Source organism: Lates calcarifer, unplaced genomic scaffold (genome assembly GCF_001640805.2).
Source record: "Lates calcarifer isolate ASB-BC8 unplaced genomic scaffold, TLL_Latcal_v3 _unitig_2212_quiver_935, whole genome shotgun sequence".
NCBI lineage: Eukaryota > Metazoa > Chordata > Actinopteri > Centropomidae > Lates > Lates calcarifer.
Window position 1 is genome coordinate 13,468 of NW_026116056.1, and position 23,745 is coordinate 37,212.

The window sequence follows — 23,745 nt, forward strand, 5'->3', positions numbered from 1 at the left end:
AGAATCCGTACTTACAATGACTGAAGCACAGATTCGTCTCCAGTTTAAAGTTTTCTCTGATGATTGTGGTGCAGCTTCTTTTCTCCATTTATAGGTAATGTAAGCGACATTTCTCAATCTCTTCCTCTTCAAGACACCAAAGTCGGCGTGAGCTCGGCCGGACAGCCGCTGGAGAACAGCTCTGACTTTCTGTGTGATTAGATGGACTCTACAGGACTGATGTGGACTCAGTGTGGCAGTCAGAGGGGCTGAGGACCTTCACACTGTTGTTGTTTTTATAGAAATCATTCTGACCGTTTTCAGAAAGAACAGTAAACCTGGCTCTGCTCTTTATGTGGCCTCATCTGGTCCTTACATGTGATCCAGAGTCAGACTGTGGATCACACAGACTAAAAGACACCTTCACATTTATTAACAAGTTCCATTACATATTTATAACAGAGAATTATCACAGTGTAGGATTTATAGACTGCGTCAGAAATTAGTCTTTAAACCAGGAAATAACTGCTGCATCATGAAACCACAGTGTGCTGTAGAAACTTCCTGTTGTGTGACTGAGCTCACGGTTTTTATTGAACTCACTGAGGAGAAACCTTCACAGCTGTTCTGTGTTTTTTATTTGTTCACCTCAGTGCATCAGACTGTTTCTCTAAACCTGTCCACACTGTTTATTCAGCCACAAGAATCTCTCAGTAAGAAACTTATAATAATTACTGTGTCTGTTTATCCTCAGCCTGACTTTAACAACTGGAAACTGTTTGTAGTTTCTGTTCTGGTCCAACAACAGTCCTTCTGTGTGTCAGTGAATGTAAATGATCGTTCATGCATCGAGTGCGAGCTGAGCTGCTGCTGACTGCAGCTCCATGACTCCATCTAGTGGACTGATAGAAGTAGAGCAGCTGATGGCAGCTTCCTCTGCCTCACTGCTGTCTGACTGCATTCAACTGACACTGATATGAAAGAGGAAAGAAGAAGATCAGTGGAGGAGCAGCTGAGATTTCTCCAGGAGAAATGATTGGAGTTGATGAGCAGATGAATGATTAGTGTTTCCTCTCCAGGTGAAGGTAGAAAGTGTGTGTGAGCTGATGTGGATGTGAATGGAGCAGCATGAATCAGAGTGAGGACAGAGAGGAGGGAGTCCCTCCCTCTAAAACCACTCTGTGTGGGGAACATGAGAGCCAGACCAAAGCTCAGAGGTGAGATGAGGATCTCTAACTGTCCATGACTCTTCTCCATGTCAGAGCTCAGCACTCACATCACTGCACCATCATTATTCACACTCACTGCTCTGTGTGTGTTGTGTTCAAGCCCAGAGCAGCAGCACTCACCACACTCTGCTGGACCTGGACCTGGACCTGGACCTGGACCCAGCTGTGTGTCCATGAAGAGCGACTGGTCAATGGATCCTCCTCTTGGATTCAGACAATCTGTTGATGGAAGGTGAGAATTTCAAACTGACAGAAAGAGATTTCACAGTAAAAGTTAGTTTTTGTGTTTATTAACCGTCTTGTATCATTGTGGACATTTTTGTCCATTTGGCCAAATTCTTCCTTTTAATCTGGCCGTCATTTTGGCTGTTGATGCATATGGCACAAGTTTTGTAAGAAAGTCTTTCTCTGGACAAATTTTGGAATTCAAATTTAAATTTTTCTAATAGATCAATAGAACACTGTGAAAAAAAGTCCACTTCCACATACTGTTACAAAAACATTACAGATTAATGTTTTCTTAAGCCTTTTTCTGTATAAATCTCTTAAACAACTTCACCCCTGCTCACAGCAACCAAATGTCACTGTTGTTATTTAAATTAATATTATATTATTTTCCAAATAACTAATGTTGGGTGGCTGGGGGATTTTTTAAATCAGTCTTGGATATGTCCCATTGAAACCACTTTTTTTTTTTTTTTTTTTTTAAATCTCATAGCCATTACAAAATATAATCATGTATTCTGTGATGTTATACTTTCATTTCTGAGAAAAATAGTAAGATTTGTCATTTTTACTGTCAAAAATCAGCCATTTCCCCATTGCAGGCCTATGCATAAAATGCTTGTCTGTAAAAAAAAAACTGCAAAAATGCTATTTCCACTTTTCCACTGAAATAGTTTTATCAATAAATATTTATTTTACATCAACAATTCTATGAACTACAATCTACAAACAGTGACATCAAGTAATCAAACTGGCATTTAAAAGGTTAAAATTCTCAAAATGATTGAATGTTTGGTAGTTTTGAGAAGGGCTTAAGTTGTTGAAGAGATTTATGGAGAAAAAATATTAATCTAACGTTTTTATAGCAGTTTTTTGGAAGTGGACAGTTTTGTCCTAAATGACTTAAGAGGGTAGTAAATTAAACTGATGCCGGAGGATTAAAAGATTTAACATATTTTACATCAGTTTTTATCCAACATGCAGATTTATCAGTTCTATTTTAGTTTCAGGATCCAGCAGCAGAGACCAGACTCTCCTGAACCCAGCTGTCTGTCTTTAAAGAGCGACGACTCAAAGGGCTGGGACATTAACTTTAAAGGGCGACGTCCATCAGCTGATCAGATGTAAGCTGTAACTGACAGTGAGACTCAGGTTCTTCTAGAAAAGAACTAGTTTGTACGACGTGTTGTTGGACCACGTCTGAAATCAAAGTGTTTCTATCTGTTGTGAACGTCCACACTGGAAGGTGGAGGTAAAACTCCATCTTGAATCAGAATCGGCGGGATTGCCAACCAGAGACGAGGAACAGGGGTCGGCTGGACCACCCACAGTAGCTCTGATGTTGGCCAGGTCGCTGACAAGTAACAAGGTGAAGGAGTAGGTCCAACCACCGACTGGAGAACAGCTGGTGTCGGCCAGGCTGGCGTCAGGAAATGAGAAGCAGGAGTTGTCCAGATCGCCAATTGGAAGTCAGGGGCTGGTGTTGACTGGACTGCTGACTGGAACTCAACGGGACCAAGGACTGGTATCAGCCGGGCCACCAACAAGAGACAAAAAGCAAGTGTTGGCCAACGCCAGCTGAGAGAGTCAACTCAGGAACAGATGACTGAGTGACAGAGGCTGGTTACTGGGAAACTCAGACTGAGGCTTGAAGTAGCAGGTGGACACCTGTTGCTGAAGCTCTGGCTGGAAGCTGGAAACCAGAGGCGGACGCAAAACCTGGAGATGAGGCTTGGATTGGAAGCTAGGAGGGAATTGATGTCTCCATGACCCACACTTCCTCCTAGAGGTTCCAGCCCCTAGATAAATGGAGGCGATTGCTAGGCAAGTCCCCCAGAAAGGGGACTGCACTAGATCTTCAAAAGAAAAAGTATATGCTGGGTCCATAATTCTGGCCTGAGTATTCTGCCATGGTTCGGGTTAGAGGGACAGGAGTGAGGACCCAAATAAAACAGGATACTGAGGTCACTGAGGCTACGAGTCATGACAAATAAAGACTCCAGCTCCTTTGTTTCTGTGCTGAATGTACATCCATACATACAAGCCTCCATCGACACAAACACAGTGAACAGATTCCTCAAACTGTCTGACAACAACAGGAAGGTGACACTTGTGAAGGAGGATCAGTCATATCCTGATCATCCAGACAGATTTGATCAGTGTCCTCAGCTGCTGTGTAGAACTGGTCTGACTGGTCGCTGTTACTGGGAGGTCGAGTGGAGAGGAGAGGTTCATATCTCAGTGAGTTACAGAGGAATCAGAAGGAAAGGAGTCAGAGACTGTTTGTTTGGAAGGAACGATCAGTCCTGGAGTCTGATCTGTTCTGATGATGGTCGTTACTCTGTCTGGCACAATAAGAGACAAACATCTATCTCCTCCTCCTTCTCCTCTCGTCCTCTCCTCCCCTCCTTCTCTCGTTTCCTCTCCTCCTCCTCCTCCTCCTCCTCCTCCTCTGTCTATGTGCTGTCGCTGTTGCCAGGTTTTGAAAACTGTGGATTTGATTCTGGTGAAGGAGTCGCTCTCATGACTCATTGAGTGACGTCAGTCTCTGGCCAATCAGTGGCCTGCAGTCTGTTGACGACTCAGCTCGCTTGGAACTCTGGGCCGAAAAGGTACTAAAAAAGGACCTGGTACCAGGTACCACCACCTAATGGAAAACCCTAAAAACTGAGTAGAGTCGAGCCGAGCAGGTGCTAGTGGAAAGACACCTCTAGAGATCAGTCCAGTCCAGGATCACAGCAGCTGATGTTATTTAGTACCCTGACCACACACTCAATGAGTGACGTACCTTCAGTGGTTCATCGAACCCACGTCTCCACACTGTCACTCGGTGCCTGGTACCAGCGTCCATCCCCACTGGACCATCTTCAGACAAACAACCAGAAAAAGAAGATCAGAGTGAAGGAGGAAGCTGCAGGAAACTCACCTCCATCAACCTGCAGAGAGAAAACCAGGTTTCCAAAGAGTGGGACAGAATCTGAAGTGAGTTTAGATCTGAACCAGGTTCACACTGACAAACGGACCGAACCCGTTTCAGCTGAAACTCTGAAGATGATGTAGAGACGATGGAGAGTCAGACTGGAGCTTTGACTGTCTGCTGGATCACCTGATCCTGACCAGGGTCTCTGTGGAAAACTCAGCTCAGCATGTGTGGTGTTTGTGGCTCAGGAGGTAAAGGAGCTTCACCTGTAGTCACAGGGTTGTTGGCTCGACTCCCAGCTCAGGTCAGTTCTGCTGCTGTCCACAGGAAGTCGAGGTTTTAGTCGCCTCATTTTAAACTTCAGTGAACACAACACTGACACATCATCAGTCTTAAACCCACATGATGTAACTTTAAAACCTCAGCTTCAGAATCACTGTGATGGTTCACTCTGTGGAACTGTGGTTCTTCAGGTTCCATCTCCCTCTAACTGAGTGAGAGTCAGCAGCTTAAACTGCTGGAATCAGACCCAGAGAGTTCATAGTGATGCTGAACTGTGGATCAGTTAAAAACAGAAGTCATTAAAAACCAGAGTTTATCTCTGATATCCGGTTTAAAACAGTTCCTCAGTCTGTCCACCAGAGGTCAGCATCAGTCTGAGTCCTCACAACAATTAAAGACGTTGGACTTGATCAGACTGAACAGGCTCTTTATCAGGCAAATGATTGGTCCACAAACTGATGACATCATGCTGACATCACGGTCAGTCATTCTTAACGTTCTGTAACATTTGTAATGGAGTATTTGTACCTTTTAATACGATTAATCGTATTAAAATCGCGATCTCGATTCAGAGCTCTATGCGATCTCATTTCTAATTCAGAGCAGCAGAAACTCAAATAGCAGTAATATTCCCTCGGCGGGCCGCCGCTACAAAACGTATGAAGTGAAAACCCTGCAGACAGACTGTCAGTCCGTTTTAACTCGTCTTATCACCGGTAGTTTCTGCTTTAGATGTGCAGATTCTAGCGGTGGGGATGCAGCTGTCAGCAGACAGGTAGAACTCACCTGACAGTGGAGAGAATCAGAGAGAGTCACTGCCTGCATCACGCTCCGTTTTCATTAAGTAACTGTAAAGTTAGTTTTGTGGTTTGGTCATTTTATTTTATTTATAAAGCGCAGAATCACATCAGAAGTTATCTCAAGGCACTTTTCATACAGAGCAGGTCCAGGCCGTGCTCTTTAAGATGTGGCCTGTCTTATATCAGGCACTGATATATCTTCTGTTCCACTTCCTCGTGTATCGGGTAAATGAGTGCAAAAAACATGTCGAAAAAAAATTGTGAGACAGAATCGTGATTCGCATTTTTTCCAGAATTGTGCAGCTCTATAAAGGAAGCTGCTCACACAACATGAACAGAAACAACACGTGTTTTCTACTGAAAGAAAAACACGTCAACTTGAACCTGTCTCAGTCTGACACTGGATGGATGAGTTCATGTCCACTAGTTGAACTGACCTTCCTCATGATGGACTGTTGAACGCAGCGACAGCAGCTGTTGGTCACATGATGTCTGCGGATGAACGACACTCAGCTACAAACAGTCCGTTAGTAAAATCAGCTCTTTACCTGGATCACGCTTCACTGGATTCAGCTTCCGGTTCCGCTTTGTTGACGCGATCAAAGAAAACACCTGTGGAGCAAAGATGTTGCAGTGACGACGAGATCGTTGACTCCACCCACAAACAGTGTCGCAGGTGAGCAGAGGAGCAGGAAGTCAGTGATCTTGGTGTCGGACAGAATCTTTGCAGCAGCACAGTCGAATTATTTCAGACTCATGTTCTATGTGTGGACCTGAGAGACGCAGCTTAACAAGGGGGATGGTTTTCATGGAGGAAACAAGTGTCAGATGAACGGATGAGGAGAATAATCCTGAGCTGCAGCTCTACAATAACTGAAGCTCAGACTCGTCTCCGGTTTAAAGTTGACTTTCACTTTGTCTGCTGATCGTGGCGCAGCGTCTTTCCTCCATCTAAAGGTAATGTAAGCGACATGTGTCAGTGTTTTCCTGTTGAATGAGTCTTGCTCATGTTGTTAGTGGCGGCTGCTGTCAGCTGCTTCCACTGGAAACAGCAGAAATCTGCCGCTCGCTTCTTCAACTCACTCACAACTAACGGCTGCGTCTTTAACCCATATGTGGAGATGTGGAGTTGAAGCGGTGGAATCAGAGTAGAAGCAGAGTCAGTTGATGTCAGTAGTTGAACACTGAGTCGTTATTACTGTGTAGCTCCACTTACTGATGACTGAAGGCAGCTTTTCCCGCCTCAATCAGCCTGTGGAGGAGGCGGAGAGGAGCCGCTGCTCTCCCGCTGTCTGAGCCACTAAAGTCGGTGTGAGCTCGGCCGGACAGCCGCTGGAGAACAGCTCTGACTTTCTGTGTGATTAGATGGACTCTACAGGACTGATGTGGACTCAGTGTGGCAGTCAGAGGGGCTGAGGACCTTCACACTGTTGTTGTTCTTCCACAAATCATTCTGACACTAACCTGTCTCAGTCTCTGTACTTTACTCGAGGATTTTCATTTCCTGCTTCTACTAATGTGATAATAATGAGTCATTCTGCAGGAGACACTTTGGCGCCATCTAGTGGACTGACAGCATATTCAATCTTGGATGTGAATGGAGCAGCATGAATCAGAGTGAGGACAGAGAGGAGGGAGTCCCTCCCTCTAAAACCACTCTGTGTGGGGAACATGAGAGCCAGACCAAAGCTCAGAGGTGAGATGAGGATCTCTAACTGTCCATGACTCTTCTCCATGTCAGAGCTCAGCACTCACATCACTGCACCATCATTATTCACACTCACTGCTCTGTGTGTGTTGTGTTCAAGCCCAGAGCAGCAGCACTCACCACACTCTGCTGGACCTGGACCTGGACCTGGACCGAGCCCTGTGTTCATGAAGAGCGACTGGTCAATGGATCATGATGGTTATTTCAAACAAAGTTTTGGAAGGTGAGAATTTCAAACTGACAGAAAGACATTTCACAGTAAAAGTTAGTTTTTGTGTTTGAACATATTTTCCATCAGTTTTTATCCAACATGCAGATTCATCAGTTCTGTTTTAGTTTCAGGATCCAGCAGCAGAGACCAGACTCTCCTGAACCCAGCTGTCTGTCTTTAAAGAGCAACCGGTCAAAGGGCTGGGACATTAACTTTAAAGGGCGACGTCCATCAGCTGATCAGATGTAAGCTGTAACTGACAGTGAGACTCAGGTTCTTCTAGAAAAGAACTAGTTTGTACGACGTGTTGTTGGACCACGTCTGAAATCAAAGTGTTTCTATCTGTTGTGAACGTCCACACTGGAAGGTGGAGGTAAAACTCCGGCCGTCATAGAGAGGGAGGAGACGTGATGTGGTTTAAATATGGAGATAACTCCTCCCATGTTCAGACAGTCTCTCCTGGAAGACATTCATAGTGTCCACCTCAGTCGTTGACATGAAAAGAGACAGAAACAGTTTGTGTGAAGAATGAAAAAAGAGCTGAGAGAGAAGTTGAAACCCCGCCTACTTTCTGACCTCCACACAGCTGACCAATCACTGAGGGAGGTGGGTGTTTCAGACGCTGTTCCACCATCTGACAAACACCTCTGATGGAGTAAACTGATCCCTTACAATGCTCCTGATTCATGTTTCAACTTTACTCAGTGAAACTTTACTGCTTCATTGTCATTGTTCATACTGGGAGCTGCCCAGTACAACCAGTCTGATACAAGCAGACACTGAGCAGCTCCACTGGAGCAGCTGGAGGTTGTAGGTGCCTTGCTTCAGGGCACTTCAGCAGTGTTGAGTGAGGGAGGGAGAGCTATATGGAGGGTTGGTGAGAGCTGTTGGGACTAAACCAAAGTGAGTGGTGAAGCCAAACACTGAGCTGAAAGCTACAAACAGCTGCAGACTGAGCTGTTGATTCTCAGTGGGATCAGCAGGACTAGTAAACCTTTACCACTACAGGGAGTCGTCTGATTCACTCTTCACATCCAAATATGACTTGATGGACCTTTAGCTTGTGTCTGTCTCTGTGTGGACAGACATAATGTGAGCTAATTCTTCATGATTCCTCCACAGAGTGGACCAGGAGAGCTCAGAGGTTCCCAGTGGTCAGTCTGCCCAGCAGCATCAAACACACCTGGACTCCATATTTATGGTCTGTACATGGACAACAACTACTTTTACATCTGTTGTGTTGACAATAATCTCCATGCTGCACTTTTTAGACCAGTGGATTGTCAGTGTGTCCAACATGGATCTGATGTTTGGCTCCATGATTTTAGTTTGATGGAGTCATTCATATAGTTTTCTGTTCCAGCTGCTGGAGGAGAACATCGTCACTTTTGTGAAGAACGAGCTGAAGAAGATGCAGAAGGTTCTGAGTCTAGATTACCCAGAATGCTTACGGAGGCAAGCAGAGGATGAGGAGGTGTTGGACAGTGAGGATGAAGAGCAGAGGAGGAGCAGCAGAGAGGAGTTTCTGAAGATCACACTGAACTTCCTGAGGAGAATGAAGCAGGAGGAGCTGGCTGACTGTCTGCAGAGCAGTAAGAGGATTTCTCTAAAGATTTAACATGATGGAGAAATGAGACGTTTACTGACGTCTCAACACATGGAGGGAAATATGTTCATATATGCATTCTTTAGGAGGATTAAACTGTCAGATATACTTTATAAATCACTTACTGATATTGTTTCTTTGTTCATTCAGAACATGTTGCTCCAGTTTGTCGACGTAAACTTAAATCTAACCTGAAGAAGAAGTTCCAGTGTTTGTTTGAGGGGATCTCTAAAGCAGGAAACCCAACCCTTCTGAATCAGATCTACACAGAGCTCTACATCACAGAGGGAGGGACTGGAGAGGTCAATGATGAACATGAGGTCAGACAGATTGAAACAGCATCCAGGAAACCAGACAGACCAGAAACAACCATCAGACAAGAAGACATCTTTAAAGCCTCACCTGGAAGAGATGAACCAATCAGAACAGTGATGACAAAGGGAGTGGCTGGCATTGGGAAAACAGTCTTAACACAGAAGTTGACTCTGGACTGGGCTGAAGACAAAGCCAACCAGGACATACACTTCACATTTCCATTCACTTTCAGAGAGCTGAATGTGCTGAAAGAGAAAAAGTTGAGCTTGGTGGAACTTGTTCATCACTTCTTTACTGAAACCAAAGAAGCAGGAATCTGCAGGTTTGAAGAGTTCCAGGTTGTGTTCATCTTTGACGGTCTGGATGAGTGTCGACTTCCTCTGGACTTCCACAACACTGAGATCCTGACTGATGTTACAGAGTCCACCTCAGTGGACGTGCTGCTGACAAACCTCATCAGGGGGAAACTGCTTCCCTCTGCTTGCCTCTGGATAACCACACGACCTGCAGCAGCCAATCAGATCCCTCCTGAGTGTGTTGACATGGTGACAGAGGTCAGAGGGTTCACTGACCCACAGAAGGAGGAGTACTTCAGGAAGAGGTTCAGAGATGAGGATCAGGCCAGCAGGATCATCTCCCACATCAAGACCTCACGAAGCCTCCACATCATGTGCCACATCCCAGTCTTCTGCTGGATCACTGCTACAGTTCTGGAGGATGTGTTGAAAACCAGAGAGGGAGGAGAGCTGCCCAAGACCCTGACTGAGATGTACATCCACTTCCTGGTGGTTCAGACCAAACTGAAGACCATCAAGTATGATGGAGGATCTGGGACAGATCCACACTGGATTCCAAAGAGCAGGAAGATGATTGAGTCTCTGGGAAAACTGGCTTTTGAGCAGCTGCAGAAAGGAAACCTGATCTTCTATGAATCAGACCTGACAGAGTGTGGCATCGATATCAGAGCAGCCTCAGTGTACTCAGGAGTGTTCACACAGATCTTTAAAGAGGAGAGAGGACTGTACCAGGACAAGGTGTTCTGCTTCGTCCATCTGAGTGTTCAGGAGTTTCTGGCTGCTCTTCATGTCCATCTGACCTTCATCAAGTCTGGAGTCAATCTGCTGTCAGAAGAACAACCAACCTCCCTGAGGTCTGAACTGATTAGAGATAAACCTGAACCAACACTTTTCTACCAGAGTGCTGTGGACAAGGCCTTACAGAGTCCAAATGGACACCTGGACTTGTTCCTCCGCTTCCTCCTGGGTCTTTCACTACAGACCAGTCAGACTCTCCTACGAGGTCTGCTGACAAGGACAGGAAGTGGTTCAGAGACCAATCAGGAAACAGTCCAGTACATCAAGAAGAAGATTGAAGAGACTCCCTCTGCAGAGAAAAGCATCAACCTGTTCCACTGTCTGAATGAACTGAATGATCGTTCTCTAGTGGAGGAGATCCAACAGTCCCTGAGATCAGGACGTCTCTCCACAGATAAACTGTCTCCTGCTCAATGGTCAGCTCTGGTCTTCATCTTACTGTCATCAGAAAAAGATCTGGATGTGTTTGACCTGAAGAAATACTCTGCTTCAGAGGAGGCTCTTCTGAGGCTGCTGCCAGTGGTCAAAGCCTCTAACAAAGCTCTGTAAGTGCAAACAGAACATGTAGAGTTAGATTTATTATCAGAATTTAAAGACACTGCTGTCTTTTCAACAGGAGACAAATTAATTTCCTTTCTTCTTTAATTCCTTATCATCATCTCTTCAGACTGAGTGACTGTAACCTCTCAGAGAGAAGCTGTGAAGCTCTGTCCTCAGTTCTCAGCTCCCAGTGCTCTAGTCTGAGAGATCTGGACCTGAGTAACAACAACCTGCAGGATTCAGGAGTGAAGATGTTGTCTGCTGGACTGGAGAGTCCACACTGTTCACTGGAGTCTCTCAGGTCAGATTAATTTAATTATACAGGAACATGTTTAATAGTTCAGGGCGACTGTTTTCCTTGTAAATTACCAGGAATTTGTCAACCTCACCAGGAAAAAGGCTCCTTGTATAAATGTTCTGTACAATTCAGACAATTACAATTAAACTTCTTCCTGCTTTATGTTGTGTTTCAATTCTTTTCTCTTTTTTTTAAAATCAGGTTGAATCAAACCAGTCTGACAGAGAAAAGCTGTCAGGAGATATCATCAGCTCTCAGCTCCCAGTCCTCTAGTCTGAGAGATCTGGACCTGAGTAACAACAACCTGCAGGATTCAGGAGTGAAGATGTTGTCTGTTGGACTGGAGAGTCCACACTGTTCACTGGAGACTCTCAGGTCAGATCAAGTCACAGTTTGTTTTAAATGATGTCTGAAATGTAACAAATATGAACTCAGTCTAATAAACAAAAACTCATCCATGTTTTGATGAACTGTGATTTAGATTCTTACAGGTTTGTTAATGACTCGTTCAATCATAATAAACAGCTACATTTTCTGCCTGTTTAAAACAGAACAATAAGGATTTCAGTCAGTCCTGAGGCAAGATTACCTTTCACCAAAACTAACAACTCCTCTCTGGTAACTGTTTAGATGTGGAGGTGAATCAGGTCAAATGGAACAAATTTAAAATCCTTTTATTTTTGGCCCAGAGTTAAAATGCAGGTCTGTTATTTCCACAAACTGAGACCTTTGTCATCTCTGATTGTTGTTTGATCCAGTCTCAATTTAAGGTGATTCTAATTTAACACAAATGTTGTTTGTCCTTTGTTCATCATCATCTCTTCAGACTGAGTGGCTGTAACCTCTCAGAGAGAAGCTGTGAAGCTCTGTCATCAGTTCTCAGCTCCCAGTCCTCTAGTCTGAGAGACCTGGACCTGAGTAACAACAACCTGCAGGATTCAGGAGTGAAGATGTTGTCTGTTGGACTGGAGAGTCCACACTGTTCACTGGAGACTCTCAGGTCAGGATGTTTACAGTATATTCCTAAATTTATCTCAGTATATTTTACCTTTGCCTTGTTACCATGTTGCCTTTACCTCTTCAGCCTGTCAGGCTGTCTGATCACAGAGGAAGGCTGTTCTTCTCTGGTCTCAGCTCTGAGATCCAACCCCTCCCATCTGAGAGAGCTGGACCTGAGCTACAATCATCCAGGAGACTCAGGAGTGAAGCTGCTGTCTGCTGGACTGAAGGATCCAGGCTGGAGACTGGACACTCTCAGGTATGGAGAGGCCTGCTGCAGCCACAGACAATGTCTGATAGAGGAGGAAGAGCCTGAAACATTTTCTCTGTCACAGCTGATGACAGATCTCTACACAAGAGCTTTGACTTCATCAACAACAACAGAGGAGTTTTCTCCTGATTATGACTTCAGTCTCTCATTATGACTCACTGAGTCATATTGAGGAGAAAAGATGTCACAGTGATGAAATCAGCTGTTGTCAGCTGTATTCTGTGACCTGAGCAGGAGTTTCAGCTTTATTACCACTACAGATGTTTTTAATCAGACTTTATTTCCTGCTGTATCAGCACAAAGCAGCTTGGAAACATTTCAGCTGCAGCTAGTTTAACTGCTCCTGAACCAGTGACTGAGTGATTTCACCACAACAATCCTAAAGACTTTAGAGACCTGAGGCCTGAACTATGAAGAGAGTTGAACCTCCTCTGGTTTAACTCAGGTTCTCAGGTAAAGTCGGGGTTGACAAACCCTGACTGCCTCGATCTGTGTTAAACGGTACGACGGTGGTTCAGATGTGGGTCAGTTGAGTCGGTGTTAACTTAATCAGAGTTAGTGCGTGTTGATTAAAGGGCACCATATCTCTCAGATGAAGAGCGCACGTTAATTCTGTGGGTTTAGAGGAATTTAAAGAGACTCTAACGACACAATGTCAAACCAACAAAGACAGAGAGACTGGTCACATGTTCTCTGGATTCTTCATCTGTAAAATGAGATGGAAGGACACAGAACATATGTGATCATTTCTCAGATACTTGGATTACAGTCAACACGTGGGTCACATGTCTGAGAATGAGCTGTTCCTGTTAATGATGTTCTGCCTGGAACACTCAGGCTGACGGTCTTTAGAGAACCCCCGTCCTGCAGAGTCAGCCTCTCTCAGTCGTTGTGTTAATGTAAGATTAGATTAATGTACTGTAATGCAATTTAATTCAAGATCTCTCTATATACTTTTTAATTTAGAGGTAGCGTATGCTGCCACCACCTTAGTTAATCTGGTCTGATCCGGTGTCAGAGGTGAGAATATGCACCACAAGACAAAAGTGTACCATACAAATAGAATTGTTTTTATTGATGACCAGGTCATTCAAAGTGTTCACCCTGATGAGAGCAGCACCGTAAAGGTCAGTAGCGAGAGAAGACCATGGCATAACACAGGTTCCATATCAGATGTAAGGTGAGGCCAGTAATACAGCAGTAGTAATGATAGTAGTGATAAAGTACTAACTGCTAACACAGCAATACAACTAATTCAAGTAATTCACTACCAATAATTCACCAGAGTTGGCTCTTCAGCAGGTGTGTCGCTGAGCGGGGAGTATCTGTTAGAAAGGTGAACTGGGTGGTGGTCGGCAGTGGGCTTCTGCTTACGACTCCGCCTGTCCTTACGAACAGTCACCCAGCCAGCCTGCTTTCTGCTGCTCGGGAACTGCCGGGGGAATGCTAACAGGAGCTATGCTAGGCTGCTCCGCACCGGCTACAGGGGGCTGTTTAGCACTAGCTGCTGAATTAGATTCCATGGTGCGGAGCCGGGACTCTAATTCACTAAGCCTCGCCTCGAGTACAGCAAACAGACTACATTTATTACACATACCATTATCATTAAACGAGGCAGAGGAGTAACTGAACATCTGACACGCAGAGCAAGAGAAGGCAGGAGAGGGAGAAGGAGAGCGAGAGGCCATGGCTGAGAGTTCAGCTAAATCAGTAGAAGATAGAATGATAAAGTAGCACAGAAAGTGGAGAGTTGTAATGTCGGTAAAGAGAAAGGTTCTAGTCTGAGACAGGTGGGCAAGAAACGATGATCACCAAACACCGGTAACCGGAAGTGACGGAATACGTTTACCACAGCACCGATCGATAACAATAGTCCCGTGAGCACCAGCCGCAGCACAACGACTCCCCGGTCCCTCGCGACCTAACGGAGGACCCAGCCTCCCCCTCCCGGCCCAGAGCTGCCGACACAGTCCGGGACGAGGACAGGTCCGTCTCTCTCACACACGGTGTCTCCCTCCACCGTCTTCTCCGTGTTCACCTCCACTTCCCTCCACACGTGGAAGTCATCTGTCATCAGTAATCAGTCCCTCCCCATAGCGTCCACCAGGGGGAGAGACCCTCCCCCTTATCCCCTCACCACAGTACTTTATTGATCCCGTGAGGGAAGTTCTTGAAATCGATTGGTTGTTCCACCTGTGGGGGCGGAGCTTAGGTAAAAGTAACACCTGTATCACAGAGTTAACCTCCAACACAAACTGCCCGAAGCAGTTTAGAGACGCAGCGCAAATCACCATGGCAACAGAGCTCAGGTAAAACCTGTCCACCTTTGTCAGTACAGGTTAATCAGGAAGTTCCTCCTGAAGTTCCTCTGATCAGACAGTTCCCTCACTTCGTAGTTCAGGCCTCTGTTCAGTGTCCACACACTGATAATAACAGAGCAACAATAATAATCCAAATATCTGAGATGATGAAGTCTTTCCTCCATGTCTCCTCCCTGCTCTGACTCCAGCTCCTTTGTTTCTGTGCTGAATGTACATCCATACATACAAGCCTCCATCTGAACAGAACCATCAAACAGTCTGTGTATGAGAGCCATGTAATGTCCATGTTGTCCTGCTGAAAGAGAATGTGCTGGTCTGACCCCCCTCCTCCTTTCAGGGTGGAGCCTGGTGGAGTCCGATGGTTGACACCAGGTCCATGGAGGTGTAAGTGTGTTTTTCATTTGATTGATGAAAACAAAGCAGCTTCAAACTGTCAATCAATGATCAGATGATCGATCAATAACTGCAGCTGTGTCTTGTTCTCTCCATCAGATTCCTGTCAACTCACAATCGACACAAACACAGTGAACAGATTCCTCAAACTGTCTGACAACAACAGGAAGGTGACACATGTGGAGGAGGATCAGTCATATCCTGATCATCCAGACAGATTTGATCAGTGTCCTCAGCTGCTGTGTAGAACTGGTCTGACTGGTCGCTGTTACTGGGAGGTGGAGTGGAGAGGAGAAGTTCATATCTCAGTGAGTTACAGAGGAATCAGAAGGAAAGGAGACAGTGAAGACTGTTTGTTTGGATGGAACGATCAGTCCTGGACTCTGTACTGTTCTGATGATGGTTTCTCTGTCTGGCACAATAAGAGAGGAACACCTATCTCCTCCTCCTCCTCCTCCTCCTCCTCCTCCTCCTCCTCCTCCTCCTCTGTCTCTAACAGAGTAGCAGTGTATGTGGACTGTCCTGCTGGCTCTCTGTCCTTCTACAGAGTCTCCTCTGACAAACTGATCCACCTCCACACCTTCAACACCACATTCACTCAACCTCTGTATCCTGGGTTTTGGTTCTGGTCCTGTGGTTCCTCAGTGTCTCTGTGTTGAGTGTAGCAGAGAGAGTCTCCTCCTGTTAGAGATCAGTCCAGTCCAGGATCACAGCAGCTGATGTTATTTAGTACCAACCTGATCTCTGGCTGGTTTTAACTGCAGAGTGTAAACCCAACATGTTTTCCACATGATTGACAGTTTGACTGTAAAATGAATCAAATGAACAGAGTCCAGTTGTTGTTGTTTTCTGACAGTAAATGACTGGGAGGTTGAAATCTCTTTCACTTGACGTCCATCTTGTTTTTCATCTTTAAATGATAGTGTGACGTCCTTATGTGCTCCATATCTGGACTCTACTGTAAATACAAAGATACACACTGGTTTGTTTGAGGTGTAGTTACTGACACTGACCACCAGATGGCAGCAATCATTTCTCTGTTAGACCTCCTCTGTAACATAGAGCCACTCATTCATTCATTCATTCATTCATTCATTCATTCATTCATTAGTAGAAACACAGAGAAAAAAAGCCAAACCTGTGTGTTTCCATGACGATCGTCCTGCAGGAGCTTTCTCATTGGTCCACTTCATCTGATGGATTCAGCACCTGAACACAACACAGATCAACACAGTGCATTATGGGATACTGACGACCCAAAGACGTGTTGTTACTGTACAGACAGTGATTGATTATATCAATAATATTGATTCTGTTGTTGATGTTAATTAATAAACACTGAGATCTGATCACAGCTGCATCACACTCTGTTACAAACAACTTCTTCATTATCTATTATTGATGCTCTTTAAGCAAAGTTTGTCACATTTTTCATCATATTTTTTGGGTTATATTAATAAATTTCTACTTCACAGTCATCAGTCGATGTGGGAAAATTATTCAAAGTTAACCAGTTTAAGTTTCAATATTTTTGTTTTTTCAAATTAAAAGCCTCTGAAATTGTCAGTTTGGGCAGAAACAAAACTGAAGTGAGGAAAACTGAAAATATTTGATGTGAATAATGAATCCTCTGTGTGACAGCGATGTCTCCACACAGCCAGCAGCTCTGTGTGTTACACTGTGTGTGTTTCAGAGATAAAGTCCTTTTGTCCTCAGTGTTTCCTTCCCTCAGCACAAACACACTGCGTCTTTTTAATTCATGTTATTGCAGTTTTTCCAGTTCATCAGTCGACAGAAAAACTTCAGTTCAAACCTTAAAAGTCCACAAATGTTTCAAAACATTAAAGTTAAACAGCAGAAATATGTTTTTAAATTAAACGATTAAAGAGTTATATGATGTCTTTAAATTTCTGATTTATTAGAGCATTCTGATAAAAATGTTTCATGGAAATTAACATGACAATTCTTTGGAATTGCAGATAAACCATCTTCATCAGATTAGATTTTCAGCTTCTTAGTCTGTGGCTCAGTTTTCGATGCAGAACCAAACAGCTTCTAGATATTAACACAGAACCAAAGTTTGGTTCCAAGAAACTGAAAACCAGTGAAGATATACATTAAATTAAAGACTCACAGAGATGATGAAACAGCCAAACTAAGAGAGCAGAGTCCTGCAGAACTGAGTCCTGAAACCAGGAAGTGTTAGCATGTTAGCATGTTAGCTCTTCCTGTTGTCAGTGTGTTTCTGGTTAAATGTCTGAAATAAGGTCTGTGGTTTTAACACAAGCTCAAGACATTTTCAGGTTTTATTCTCCGACATAAAATGGGTCAGTAAATCCCCCACTCCTGATGTTTGAAGCTTTTACGTGTCTTAAAAAAGGCGGTTGCTAACGAGTGTCTAAATGAGACTACAGAGGTTGTCGGGGACGTTAACATGAAAACCCATCTACTCACCAGTTCACCTTTACAGCCTCGTTGTGTTTCTACTCACGCTCTTTCAAACTCTCACTAACTTTCTAAGAAGAAACACAGAAACACATCATCACTGTAAATGTTCTGGGTGGGGGGGTGGGGGGTCTGTAGCTGAATTTGAGGCTGCAGTGACTCTTTAAAAACTGATGAATCATTCATAAAGATGAGAGTTAAAACACAGCAGACATTCACAACATTAAACCAAACAGACAGAAACACAGTGTGTCTCTGGCCCCGCCCTCTGTGACCCCCCCCCCCCCCGTCACAGAGTCACACTGTGTTGTTGTCGTTCAACTGGACAATGAACACACACTCACTCACAGGATGGCCGCTGCCTCGCCTCACCGCCGTCGATCGCCTCAGACCTTCATCATCGTCCTCTTCGTCCTGTCAGGTGAGACACGAACCTATGACATCACGACACGAACCTATGACATCATGACACGAACCTATGACATCACAACTCTGAGGTCGTAGGACTGTAGCTGTGACGGCTCAGACCTTCACCATCGTTCATGTGTCAATCATGTGACAATACTGTAAACAAATCAACAAGAAGCCAGGAAGCAGATAAACAGAAACATCTTGTTCTTTATTTGTGGCTGTGTTATGTCTCTTTGTGGTTGTTTCATGTCTCTTTGTAGCAGTCTTGTATCTCTGTGTGATTTTTGTTGCATTGTTTAACAATAACCTTGATGGCTACATGACGAATCAAAATGTTCACTTCGACAAATTAAAGTGTTGCACTGGAGACAGAGTCCTCTGTCTCAGCAGCCAAAACAAAGGTCTCTGCACCAAAGAGCCGACTTAACTCAGTATACAGAGGGCAGCGAAATCCAAAACTAAATTCATTCTAAACAACCTCAAGATCACAAAGAACGCACAAACGCTGCCTCTCAGAAATCTTCTTTATAACTGTTTGATGAATTTTGTTTGACTGTGTTTGTGTTACAGTGTGAATTATTCCTGAAGATGTGGACGTGTTTCACATGTGTAAAGAGTATTTTGTCCTCGGTGTGTCTTTGTGCTGCAGGTGGACAGTTTTCATCCGTTTCTTCTTTTAAAGTACCTGAAGGGGGCGTGGCCTCTCTGTCCTGCCAGTACTCTGTGAAGCGTTTTGGCCTGAGTCGGGTCTGCTGGGGTCGTGGCTGTGGGACCTTCTGGTGCAGCAACATCCTGGTGCAGACGGACGAGCACGGCGTCATCTCCAAGGTCAGGTTGTGTCCCGTGATCCTGGTTCAGAACTGTTGAATATTGTGCAGGTCCCCCTCGAGCCACCAACACAGCTCTGACCCATCGGGACACGGACATGGACTTCTTGGGGTGTCCTGATCCTTTGGGTCCTGTGGGTTTCAGGGTGGGACCTCCATGGATTTGTCTTGTTCCAGATCGTCCCACAGACAGCAACATCCAGATGAATGAAGGACCCAAGGTTTCCCAGTAGGTAACGAGATGATCACCTTTCGTTCCTGACACTGCAGGTAGAGGACCGGTACCGGCTGACGGGGGACGTCCTGGACGGACAGATGGACCTGGACATCCTGAACGTGAGGCGGACAGACAGCGGACCGTACTGCTGCAGGGTGGACATCGACGGGATCTTCAATGACAAGAAGGTGATCATGAACCTGAGAGTGGTCAAAGGTGAGCCCAACAACATTTGACTTCAGGCTCAGTTAAAGGGCAGGTTCACAGTTCTTCAGTCAACATGAACAGTGAAGGTTTTTCTTCACATTAAGAGATGAGTTGTTGTTAATGGAGTCTGGCAGCGATACATAGAGATGTTTCTGGGTAAACTAAACTCTTCAATAAAAAGCTCTGTCTCCATAATGTTGTCAGACACAGAACAATCTGAGTCCGTCAGGGTCCAGTTGCATCTTTTGGTTGACTTTCTTAGTCTTTATATTTCCTGCTTTAAACCATCCCATTCTTTATCTTCTACTCTAATTTTTAAAAGTATCTTTTATAAGATGTTATAAAAGACAGTGCTTTGGTTTTATGTTGTGGAAATCTGATCTGGTCTGATCTGATCTGAGCTGATCAGGTTTCTCCTCCTCAGCTCTGGTCACCAGTTCTCCTGTTCCAACAACAACCACGACGGATCGAGTCACGGAGCCGTCGGCCTCCACAGGTGAGACGACAACAAACCAAACTGTGATTCATCTGTGATTCATAATGAAGACATAAAGTTCCCCTAACATGTATTTACTTAACCTTTGAACTGTAAAGTCTCACAATAAGTTATATTAAACAAACCTTTCTTCATGTTTACTCAACGCAATTAGATCAGTTTTAACGTTAAATACTTGGCTGACTAAATGTTCTGATGGATTGTTCACTCAACAAAATTCTTTTTATTCCTCTGCACCATAGACAGTCATATTTGAGGTCCTTATGTTTTCAGGTCGTCCATCAGATTCTCATGAACATGATACCTCAGTAATACCTCCGGGGGTTTTCTTCAAATTTGGTACAAACATTAACTTGGACTCAAGGATGAACTAATTAGAATTTGTTGGTTCAGGGTTTCTGCAGATTTCAACAAAAATCTAAGACTTTTTAAGACTTTTTCAAAATCATTACGAACAAAATTTAAGCCTGACTTCACATCCACACTGATAAAAAGTAGAAAGTACAAAAAACCAGAGTCAGAACGAGTCGTCAAATCACATTTTCTCAGTTGACTCTGTTTTCTTAACAGATGCATCGACTACTCAACATTTTATTTGGCAGTGCTTCAGAGAATAAAGTAAAAGCTGCAATGACAGATCAATCCTCGAGTTATAAAAGGAATTTGAGCTTGTCTGTAATTTGTCTGAATTTGAAGTTGGTACAGCTCCAAGTCACACGAGTACAAACTCTGAATTTAATGTTTTAAGGTTTGCTTTCTGTTTGTGCAGTGAACTGGAAAACTCTGCTGTCGTCTCAGCTGGACCTTCTGAGGAGGAACTCCACCCTGCTGCGCTCCGACACCGTCACTGTGAGTAACACTGTATGATATATAAATATTATATATACTAGGAGGATATATCCAGCAGCAAGCAACATTTTGAAAGTTGATGTGTTGGATAAGCACAAGGATCTGAGCGACTTGGACAAAGTTCAGATTGTGACGACTGGGTCAGAGTATCTCTAAAACTGAAGCTCTTGTGGGATGATCCCGGTCTGCAGTGGTCAGGACCGACCAAAAGTGGTCCAACCAGTGACCTGGTGACAGGGTCATGGATGGCCAAGGCTCACTGATGCACGTGGGGAGCGAGTCCATGCCTCGATGGGTCAGGACTGCTTTGTCAACGAGGGATCTACTCAACTTAGGATGTAGTGTTGTTGCATGAATCAGGTCCTGATTGGTTCCTGTTGGTCCTGAAAGGTCCAGTTTAACTTGAACTTTCTCTCTTTGTGTCAGGTGGAGGACTCTCTACCCTCTCTCTCCCTTCAGATCAACATTCCCATCCTCTCTCTCTCCCTCAGTGTGTTGTTGATCCTGGCGGCAGTTTTCCTCTTCCTGGCCTTCAAACGTACGTCCTCCTTCAGACTAATGAATTCACCTGGACAGTGTTTGATTATCAAGAAGAATTTCAGCAGAGAAACAGAACAAATTTAACAGAGTCAGTAGCTGTATTAGAAAAAGTTAATATTCGTCTGTTGGTGACGAGTCATCAGAGCAGAGAGTTGTACTGGTTCAGGCAACATGAGGGAAGATAACAGACTGTTTTCTAAAGTTAAGCAGAGAATATCAGTACCAGACTCCATTAACAAAAACAGGAATTTTACCGAGCAGAACCCTGGAGCTTTTGGGATCATCTGTTAGTGTGTTTGTGTTACTGTGTGGTACTTTTACTTCAGTAAAGTATCTGATTACTTCTTCCACCACTGAAAGTCACACAGTAACACACACACACTAACAGATGGAGGCAGTGGTATTCCAGCAGCTCCTGGTTAAATCCCTGTTTTTGTCAATGGAGTCTGGTAGAGAGATATAGAGATGTTTCTGGTTAAACTAAAAGGATCTGACTCCTACTCTTACACTTAGAATAACAATCAGAGCCTGTCAGTGGCAAAAACAAGAACTTTAGTGGACGTCCATTGACATGGACGATCATCAGGTGAAGAACGGTCTCTGTGTTCACGACTTTGATTTTTTATATGTAAAATCTTATTTTCTTCTCCAGGTGGAATATACAGAAGAGCCTTAAAGACCAGCTGGTGAGTCTGACATAAACTTGTCGTCCTTTAATGACCTTTGACCCCCCACATCCTGACCAGCTGTTTGTTGACCTGTTGTTACCTTTTCTCCTCCAGTTTCTCCTCTGAAGAACCTCCTCACATTATCTACGAGATCCGCATGAGGAGACCAGTCCAGGAGAACATCTACACTCTGGACTAGCTCGTTCACACAGAGAATGGACATTAAACTTCCTCCCTCCCACACACAGTGTTATCTATAAAGCTCCATGTGTTTGGCTGAGCAACTGCTGGTTTACAGTTTATTTAGTTCAGGCTGCTGCTGCTGTAGTTTGTCTTTTATTCCTGTTTCCTGTGATGATAACCTGCCTGAACACGCTGAATAAAAAAATCAATCATCTGTTTTGTGTTTAAAGGTTTTAATGACACTTTCAGTGGTGAAAACAAGTTCGAAGGAAGACCAGACAGAGAGCTGCATTATGGGTGTGACTTTCACTGAGGGAAGAAATCTTTTGATACTTTATATAAGTTAAAGTAATGGGTCTGAATACTTTTTCAATCAGAAACATCTCTATATATCAGTACCAGACTCCATTGACAAAAATAGGAATTTTACTGAGCAGAACACAGGAGCTGCTAGATTCATCTATTTGTTTTTGTTGCTTTTTTTGTCTTCCTGTGTGGTACTGTATCTGTATCTGATCTGATTACTTCTTCCACCACTGAAAGTCACACAGTAACACAGACACACTAACAGATGGAGGCAGTGGTATTCCAGCAGCTCCTGGTTAAATCCCTGTTTTTGTCAATGGAGTCTGGTAGAGAGATATAGAGATGTTTCTGGTTAAACTAAAAGGAATCCTATCATAATGTTGTCAGACTGAGAGTAACAGTCGGAGCCTGAAGCTGTTACTCTACAATTCACTGCCGACGGGGGATTAGCTCAAATGGTAGAGCGCTCGCTTAGCATGCGAGAGGTAGCGGGATCGATGCCCGCATCCTCCAGCTGATCGTTTATTTTCCTTCAGGATCAATAAAGTTTCTATCTTTTCTTCAAATAGAAAGAGATCTTGATTTTTTTTTTCTATCAATAAAGCTACACAGAGTAAAAAAGGAGTAAAGTTATGCCTCCCCGTCGGGGAATCGAACCCCGGTCTCCCGCGTGACAGGCGGGGATACTCACCACTATACTAACGAGGAGAACTGTAACGTTTACACGTGTAGTACCCCTTTTGACCTGTCACATGAGAAACAACTCATACTAACATATCAGGGCCCATACTATTTATTATTACAGTAGAGACGAATCCGGAAGTGTTTTGGTCATCTGTATATGAAGATGACAGTCTGGCTGCGTTTTCTCCTGATTCACTTTGACTTCAAACAGGAAATGAAATGAACGTCCCTTTAAGTCTGGTAGAGATATATAGAGATGTGGCGCTGTTTCACTGGTTGTACATGAGGACGTTGTGGTCAGAGGGGGTATTACATCCGCACTGGTAAGAACTACCATAGAGAATGAATGGATGAAGTTAAGAGTTCAGACTTCAGGTACATTTACGGTGCGATTTAAGTGTTCGCGTGCAGCAGACGAAGATAACTGTAGACTGAGAAGAAAAAATAAATAAAACTAAAAACTAACAAGTAATGTTTCCGCCCGGTTTCGAACCGGGGACCTTTCGCGTGTGAGGCGAACGTGATAACCACTACACTACGGAAACTGACATACTAACATATCAGGGCCCATACTATTTATTATTACAGTAGAGACGAATCCGGAAGTGCTTTGGTCATCTGTATATGAAGATGAAGACAGTCTTCACTTGGACTTCAAACAGGAAATGAAATGAACGTCCCTTTAACGTTCTGTCGACTGTCATGGTGGAAGAATAATAGA

At 44.1% G+C, this 23,745-nt stretch overlaps 2 protein-coding genes and 3 non-coding genes across 18 annotated transcripts; 3 read left to right on the forward strand and 2 right to left on the reverse strand.

Moving 5' to 3' along the window:
* The first annotated feature begins 853 nt into the window (after positions 1–853).
* Positions 854–16,551, forward strand: LOC108892340 (NACHT, LRR and PYD domains-containing protein 3). Of its 14 annotated transcripts, none has more exons than XM_051067962.1 (13): positions 855–1,196; positions 1,309–1,374; positions 7,304–7,366; positions 7,480–7,599; positions 8,477–8,555; positions 8,718–8,946; positions 9,111–10,914; positions 11,037–11,210; positions 11,409–11,582; positions 12,034–12,207; positions 12,292–12,465; positions 15,136–15,182; positions 15,291–16,551. In XM_051067962.1, exons 1-13 carry the CDS (start codon positions 1,108–1,110, stop codon positions 15,848–15,850), a joined length of 3,753 nt encoding a protein of 1,250 aa, XP_050923919.1. In that variant the 5' UTR covers positions 855–1,107; the 3' UTR covers positions 15,851–16,551. The 14 variants fall into 14 exon arrangements, with proteins under 14 accessions (XP_050923918.1, XP_050923919.1, XP_050923923.1 ...); XM_051067966.1 differs by having other exon boundaries at positions 7,486–7,599; XM_051067970.1 differs by having other exon boundaries at positions 1,314–1,374.
* Positions 16,552–17,963: 1,412 nt separating this feature from the next.
* On the forward strand, positions 17,964–22,248 carry LOC108892339 (hepatitis A virus cellular receptor 1 homolog). The gene is made up of 8 exons (XM_018689836.2): positions 17,964–18,057; positions 18,697–18,875; positions 19,145–19,307; positions 19,723–19,794; positions 20,564–20,643; positions 21,070–21,181; positions 21,836–21,869; positions 21,966–22,248. Exons 1-8 carry the CDS (start codon positions 17,988–17,990, stop codon positions 22,048–22,050), a joined length of 795 nt encoding a protein of 264 aa, XP_018545352.1. The 5' UTR covers positions 17,964–17,987; the 3' UTR covers positions 22,051–22,248.
* A 532-nt stretch (positions 22,249–22,780) lies between these two features.
* On the forward strand, positions 22,781–22,853 carry trnaa-agc (transfer RNA alanine (anticodon AGC)). Its single transcript has one exon. It is a non-coding gene; the product is annotated as a tRNA-Ala (tRNA).
* Positions 22,854–22,976: 123 nt separating this feature from the next.
* On the reverse strand, positions 22,977–23,048 carry trnad-guc (transfer RNA aspartic acid (anticodon GUC)). The gene has a single exon. It is a non-coding gene; the product is annotated as a tRNA-Asp (tRNA).
* Positions 23,049–23,496: 448 nt separating this feature from the next.
* Positions 23,497–23,569, reverse strand: trnav-cac (transfer RNA valine (anticodon CAC)). Its single transcript has one exon. It is a non-coding gene; the product is annotated as a tRNA-Val (tRNA).
* Positions 23,570–23,745: the final 176 nt, after the last annotated feature.